Source organism: Phycodurus eques, chromosome 10 (assembly GCF_024500275.1).
Source record: "Phycodurus eques isolate BA_2022a chromosome 10, UOR_Pequ_1.1, whole genome shotgun sequence".
Lineage (NCBI taxonomy): Eukaryota > Metazoa > Chordata > Actinopteri > Syngnathiformes > Syngnathidae > Phycodurus > Phycodurus eques.
In genome coordinates, this window is record NC_084534.1 from 20,332,961 (window position 1) to 20,341,235 (window position 8,275).

General features: G+C 40.8%; 1 protein-coding gene across 1 annotated transcript in view; it reads left to right on the forward strand.

Annotated features, from left to right (window-relative positions):
* Positions 1-5,777, forward strand: part of kcnb1 (potassium voltage-gated channel, Shab-related subfamily, member 1) — a 37,193-nt gene extending 31,416 nt beyond the window's left edge. The window contains exon 3 of the mRNA XM_061687793.1: positions 3,213-5,777. Within this exon, the coding sequence (XP_061543777.1) occupies positions 3,213-5,126 (1,914 nt within the window). The 3' untranslated portion in view covers positions 5,127-5,777. The remainder of the gene's footprint in view (positions 1-3,212) is intronic.
* The last annotated feature ends 2,498 nt before the right edge of the window (positions 5,778-8,275 follow it).

An 8,275-nucleotide genomic window follows, 5' to 3' on the forward strand; every position in this document is an offset into this window, starting at 1 on the left:
GACCAAATACTCAATCATTGTCATCTTAACCTATACTCATTATAGTTTATTCTTAGTTTACATCTTAATATGTAATAAAAAAAACAATAACTTAATTGTTATTCTGTTATTCTTATTCTATTATTCTGACTCCTCCCTTTATTCACCTATAATTGTGATTTTAATCTCATCTGATTTTTTATTTTTTTCTCGTCAAGGAAAAACATTTTCTGGTATTGTTTCAACTTCATTCAAGTAAAGGTTTGACTTTTTTTCCTTTAGTTTTACATTACTTTATTCTCATCAACAGAATCTTGTAAATTTCAGACTTTTTCCCTCTACATTACAATTGTGTTTTTGTAAAATCCATTTTTCTCATAAAATTACAACTTATATTTTTATCATGTTACAAATCGTAATATTTGAACTTTAGGCATATCATTTTGAATATATTTCCTTTATATTTTTCCCCTTTTCTGTTTTACCCAAATATATTTGTACTCTGAAGTACCAATTCCACAAATGAACAAAAAACTAACATTTTATATCCTATTTTTGTTCTTTTATCTAATAGGAATCCTTTTTCTGAGTCGTTTCACTGTTGTCTTTGATAGCAGACGCATTATTAATGCACAACGTGAGAGAAAGCCCGACTTGTTATGCTCCAAAATCGCAATCCCACAATGGAAGGACACAAATGATTCATAACAACCTGCAAGTCATACACTGATGCACGAGAATAACATCAGATTCTCACATTCGAGAGAACATTCAGGTACCCAGGCCCTGCTGGATACTATTAGGCCGAAGACGTAAAGCTGCTTCATGTTGTGAGGGAAAACCACGGCCCACGTCTGACATTTCCTTTCTCGTGTTTACAGTCTGCAACTGTGCCTCTGTCTTGTCTCGATGCCTCTGTGCATCTTCATCCTCTGTGTGTCAGTGCTGCGGCTTCCCCCCTCGTGGGCCACACTGACGTCTTCCTGACTTTCATTCCCTGCCGCGCTCCAAATTGAATCGACAGAGGAGCTGACGAGCTGTCTGGTGACAATGTATACTTCTTGGCCACCTCCAGTCCCCTGAGCAAACCCGGCGGTCTGTTCTTTGATATGAAGTTGCCGCTTATTTGCATTTTAAGCGCATTTTCTGGATGTATTGAGATTTATGCTACACAGAGAATGGGTTCGCTGAAGTCAACTACTGCCTGAAAACTGAGAATGTGTGCTGTTGTGCTTATGGTTTATAAAGTTAAATTTCCCCCTATGTGTGTGTGTTATGTGGGGAACACAAACACACACACACAACTGCTATCATTTTAAGGATGTCGCCGAGGTCGAGTGAGCTTTTTAGCTCCAGCCCTTAGCTTGCTAGCTCGTTAGCTCCCAGGCTAGCAAATGTAATAAACAGTTAACTTTCCCTTAAGTGTCCCAGTTGTGGTTGTGTCGCAAACGGCGTTCTGCCAGCGGCTTGCGGGTTTTAGCACAACAATGAAAATGTATCGAGTCCATAAAAAAACTCCTGTGTCCATTGTATGGAACCATAACCTGTCCCACTATGCCTCTGATTGGCTATCACTAAGAATACATACTTTTGATTCGCTGTGTGTGGAAGCTTTTCACCAACACACACACACACACACACACACATACACATTCATGAAAATGTAATTTAATTCATCCATCCATTTTCGGAACCGCTTATCCTCATAAGGAGGATTCAGAGTGAAATATATTCATGATTTTAATTTTTCACTTTTTTTAATTAAACCACTGCAAGCAATAAAGTTTTCAACAATATTGTAATTTATTCTCAGTGCTGTGCCCTGAAATTCTAACAGCCATTAACTACATAAACTACAGACGGAAGAGGAGGAGGAGAGGAGCACAGAGAGGAGAAAATAAACAGATAGGATCTTTATTCTTGTCTGCCACGATGCTATGGCAACAGTGTCCTCCTGCTCTGATTGGTCGTAGATAAGGTTGCCTGTTTAGCCATTTGGCTGCAGCCACTTTCGCTTGTGGGAGTGGACAAATTATTACGCTGTCGTCAAAGCCCAAGCTGTCAATCACCCGCTTTGCAACCCGTCTTCATATTCTACAGACAATTTAGAAGGAAGCTCTCCTTCACGCACTTTCAATTTGGCCAACGGCTGATAGGTTAGATTTGATAAAAAATAAGAGAACATGGTGGCAATATTAAGATTTGATGTGTGTTGTTGTAGCATTCAAATGCATTAATACAGAAATTGGGCATTTTATATTAGCTGTGTGTAATAAAGTAAGCCCCCCAAAATATAATGTCCATGCAACAGTATTTCATGCTTTTTATTATATCATCAAATTATGTTTTATATCCAAAATGTAATATTTCTAGAAAAAGCTTCACACTTTGGTTTCTCTTGCCCCCTTGGTAATACACTCAAAAAGCAAATAAGTAAAAATATATGTAATGAATCAGTAACATACAGTAAGTAAAAATATGAAATATCTCAGGTGTGCTGTATTGAGAAAATATTTAACACAGGAAAGAATGTAGGGTTTTGGGTTTCATAAAATAGATAAATTCAAAAAGTGAGAATTTTTGCCTCAATATATGCTAATTTTCTTATGAAAAAACAGGCTCTGAAGACGTCTATCCACTGTTTTGATTTTTAGAGTTAGTACATAGGGTAATGTTAAAAAACACTGACTCATAGGCAGACATCCAGTTATTAAGACTATATTTACATTTGTACTAATTCTGTAGTAATTAAGTCCGTTACTGAGCAGCTTAGTCACACAGTATGGTGGATCTGCATGCCTCATCATGCCGGTAAAGTTTTTTTGTGCAACAGGAGAGTTTGACACACTCTCTCTATTGCAGTTTGTACTGAAATATTGTAATATTTATAGGAATAGATAGAAAAAGGGTTGAGAAGGGACAGACAGAGAGATGGGGAGAGAATGGAGCAAAAGCAACTACTGCACTCAACATGACAACAATAACATAAGAGTTGGATTTGGATTGCATGTGGACTGTGATACACGCTGTAAGGTAGGGACATAATGAGTAGCAGGGCCAGTACACAATGAGAGAGGAAACAACACGGTAGGATAGGGCAGGAGCAATGAGCCATACAGCCCATTAATTCTCAGCTAATGGCATACTTAAGTATTATTGCTATTGAAATGTACTTACAGTAAGAAAGGCTCTGGCAATTCCCATATATTAAACTATTTAAATTTGCCTTTCAGATCCTGGCTATCATCTCTATCCTCTTCATCGTGTTGTCCACCATCGCATTGTCTCTCAACACTCTACCAGAGCTGCAGGACACAGATGAGTTCGGCCAGTCCACCGACAACCCACAGCTGGCCCACGTGGAAGCTGTGTGCATTGCCTGGTTCACCATGGAATATCTGCTGCGCTTCCTCTCTTCTCCCAATAAGTGGAAGTTCTTCAAGGGTCCTCTGAACGTCATCGACCTGCTGGCCATCCTACCGTACTACGTCACCATCTTCCTGACGGAATCAAACAAGAGTGTGTTGCAATTTCAGAACGTGCGGCGTGTGGTTCAGATTTTCCGAATCATGCGAATCCTGCGTATTCTCAAGCTAGCCCGTCACTCCACAGGACTCCAGTCTCTCGGCTTCACACTTAGGAGAAGCTACAATGAGCTGGGCTTACTCATTCTTTTTCTTGCCATGGGGATCATGATCTTCTCCAGTCTAGTGTTCTTTGCCGAGAAGGATGAGGAGGACACAAAGTTTAAAAGCATTCCTGCTTCTTTCTGGTGGGCAACTATCACAATGACCACTGTAGGCTATGGGGACATCTACCCTAAAACTCTGCTTGGAAAGATAGTCGGGGGTTTATGCTGCATAGCAGGAGTACTTGTAATAGCGCTCCCTATTCCAATTATTGTAAACAACTTCTCAGAATTCTACAAGGAGCAAAAGAGACAGGAAAAAGCACTTAAACGTAGAGAGGCCTTGGAGAGGGCAAAGAGAAATGGTAGCATTGTTTCCATGAACTTGAAAGAGGCTTTTGCTCGTAGTGCAGAACTTATGGATGTGGTGGTGGAAAAGAATGAGAGGTCTCATGATAACCACCTCTCACCAAGCCGTTGGAAATGGACTCCCAAGAGAGCTGTTTCAGAAACGAGCTCCAACCGTTCTTTCATTGCCCAAGAATTAGGATCTCCAATCAAGTGCAGAAACAGCAGCCCCCAAAAGTTAAACGTTCAGAAGCTGGAGGAGATGTACACGCAAATGGCCAAGACCCAATCACAACCAAACCTCAATGCTAAAGGTTCCAGGGTTGGAAAGCAAAGGGACGAGATAGAGCTGGGAGCTATACAGGATCACGGTCCACCAATGCTGGTAACCAGAGACGGTGTCGGTGACATGAAAAGTTTATCCAGCATTGACAGCTACATCAGTTGTGCTACAGACTTCCAGGAGAATCCACGCTTCCCTCATAGCACAGCAATGGACCTTTGCCACAGCGATATCAACCGGTTATCACATAGTCCAGCTATAGCCCTTCCCCAACACTCTCTGCCAAAAACAGGCCAGCAAAGCACCGGAACATCTAAGCTGACTCCCATCACCGTTCCCAAACCCACATGCTCTGAAAATGCAAGGAGATTCTTATTCTCTGGCAATGCCCCAAAAAGTATTTTCTCTAAGGGAGGCTATCACAATGAGAAGGAGCCTGGACCGTCGCCACTCTCAGACAGCTCCGTCCTGTCTGACCACTCACTGCTGAGTCCCGAAATTTCCATCTACACCACGGCCAGCAGCAGGACGCCGCCAAAGTCCCCAGAGAGTGCCACCCTGGCCCCGACCGTCTTCACCTTCCACGACTCATCTATCAGCAAATATATCGACGCCGACACTGACGACGATGAGCACCTGCGTGACATCTCCGACGCTAGCCCCACAGATTGCCTGCTGAGTGGCTCCAGCCCCAAACGCAGCATCAACATCAACTACCAGAGAGCCACCAACCATTTGGAGGCTGCCCAGAAAATGCTGGGACAAAACTGTCTATTCCCCCGGGAAGGAATTTGCGGGGTTCCTCACGAGAATCACGTGGGTCCAGAGGTAGGACGTAGACAAAAGAAGGAAAGGGGGCGACAAAATACTTTGGACAAAAGCCACTGAGGTATGAGTGAGTAAGTATAAAACATAAACCAGAGCACGAGTGCTTGTGACAGAGACACCAAACACTCAAAAAGCCAGACAGACAAAGGGGAGTAACAAAGTTTAACTGTTTTACAAATCACCTGAGCATGCCAATGGGCCATGTGCTCAGGGAGAACACGAGGGCCGAATACTCGGGGAGAAACATTTGGAAAATTTCACTGCCCCTCTTTTGACCCATTCCAATCAAGAGGTAGTATTCCGCAGCCTCCTAGCAAAGAAGCACCCCAATGTAGCCAGCAGGTCTGTTCAGCGATCCCATGAGTCGTTTTGAGTAAATCCAACTAAGTTTTGTGGTGTGGTTGAGGCTGAGGGTTATCGCTACATTCTCCTGTAAGAACAGTCCCAGCGGAACTAGTTTCATAGTCTTGGAGATACAGGAGAGAGCTAAAGTCTTCTAAGCTACTTCTTCTAGCCCTGCATTCCCATACCTGGCCTTAGTCATTTGCAGTTGTTGGGGGCGTGCATGTCTGCATTTGCGTGTGCGCATGTGGTGATGACTGCTGATGGATGCCGATGCAAATTCATGTGTATACAGGTCAAAAGATTGTCCAATCTGATTTATTTTTTTATAAAGATAAAATACCTACTAGATATTGGTTATTTGATAGTCTGCCTTGTCATAATGATACGTGACAAGTAATCCCACATTAAAGATCGGCATCTTGGAACAGAGGCTTCCGATAGTGGAGGTTTCCGGCCCATCATCCACAGTGTCTGGTCACATTACTTCATAAGGATGGATGACACTTTTACATTTTGCCAGTGGTGACTATTACTTGGCCATCTCTATGTCATTTATAATTTTCTTATGGGCAACTATAAGAGCCAAATATAATATACAATCACAGGCTACTTTATTAGGCACACCTACAGTATTTAATGAGACCTAATATAAACGCTGTATGTGCTACATTGTGTAAGTTTTTACTGATGAGGGAGGTATTCATTTAATATTGTTTTACATTATGGTTGTAGTTTGTGGAGAACAATTTCTAACATTTTGGTTTCAAATTATTAGAAACCACCTAAAGTGCCTGTTAAGTGAAAATAAATGTCTTGTAAATTGGACACATCACAGAGAAGAGTGTCGTGAACAAACCTGGCAAGTTTGAAGTATACAAAATGAAGCTTCAAAATCATGAAAAATCATGCCGTTTTTTTTAAGCTTTTACACACACAAAAATACTTGTTTGTAAATGAGAACAACCTGGCCCGCGGGCACCATAGCACTTCCAACGCGTACTAGTACAGTATATATATTGTGTTTTTACAATAATAAGTAACTATATTTATAATTTCATATGCACCTGTGACGAAACCAAAGCGCAGTCTTTGTCACTGAAATGGGGTGCTGATCAAAACAAACATCCTCTCAATATATCCACTCTCTCCTTTATTCTCGGCCATTTCGTCTTTTTGTGGCTGTCAGCTACTTCTGTGCAATGTTTTTGTGGTTCAATAAAATATAATACAGTACAATACATTGTACGTGGAGGCTCAAAACCCGATACACGGTCGCAGTGCGACGGTTGATTTTTGGCGTTTAATTGTTGAGTGTGCGTCGAAGAATTGCCGATTGTAATTTTTTTGCGATGGTCCACCTAAGTGGCTTTCGGCTGCATTGCTCGGTGTGCGGCAGGCCTTTGTAACTCCTCAGTTATGCAGGTTAACCACAACAAAGATGCTCAAGTTTTTATACAGTGGGGGAGGGAAGACTCATGCCGGACGGTCAAGTGCGTCACTTGGTACCATTTTATCCATGCCCAAAAAATTTTGAAAAAAAAAAAAAATTTGTTGAACGCTATATCTCCATAACTGAGTACTACATAGTTCTCAGCATTTATCTTCAAACATATATAATGTACTGAATTTAGAAACCAATCTCTGAATTCACTTTATAAGTTCTTTAAGAACAATGCAAACTACAACAGCAAGAATAAACATCTTGTTAAATGAATACACCTCAATCACAACTGAGCATTAGTATTGAGGAAGAAATATGATCAACAAGTGTCAGTGTATCTAATGTTGTAGCCAGTGAATGTATGACTAGTACATGCCTCATGCATACATTCAAACAACCAATCAGTATAAAAAAAATGGGAAATTATCAATTTAATTTAATAATCAGCTAAACAACGTTGTTTTACGACATAACAACCACACCTCCATTAATTCAAAATTTTAGTAGCAAATGCCCAGCATGCATTGGCTTTATTTTGACCAACAGAAAAGTAACCAAAGAGATGGGTTTGGTTTAATAAAGGTTAAAGTTCTCAGGTCATCAAAATCCAAATTTTTTTTTCTAATGTTTTATGCAAAGGCTTGCAAAACGGGTGGATTTGAAATTGCCATCATTGTGACGTACTTTCGTCAATTAATATTCAAGTACCTGCCCAGTTCGAGATTGGTACCCCCCCACTCAACTCAGCTGAGCAAGTTTCAGCCGCCGCCAAACCAAACAAATACAGTCTATAAAGTATACATATGTTATGTTTTACAACAATACATTACTATATTGAACATCACGTGCTGGGTATGTTCAAGTGAATGGAAGCGCAGGACAGGCCTCTCAAAATATCATCCTCGCTTTTATTTTCCACCCACGTCCACTTTCAGCTCACGTTGCCTATTCGTGGGCCAACAACGATTGGTGAATTATGCTTCACTATGATAGTAAGACCCAACATAAAAGTATCAAAACGCGACGTCGCTATGAACGCTTGGCCACCGCAAGCCACAAAACGATATGATATCACCGAGGGCCAATCAGAGCAAAGCTTAGTTACATATCAAATATGAAAGACAAATCCGGCCATCTCAATTGCACACCATAAAAGACCAATTAGAATAGTTTGAAAAAGCATAAAAAGGGCATCCCAACCCAAATTATCTTGCAAACCCAATAAAAGGACATCAAAGATTATGGAAGAAAAAAATGATGGCATGGGACCTTTAAGGTAATATTGAGTGGAAATCTTTAGTGTTTAAATCTCTATATAAGTAAGTCATACTTTATATACAGAAACTGCATGAGTTGTAATTGACCAGTGCAAACACACCCACGGAAGAGGCACACAGCTAAATACTTGGTTGCCATGGTGACG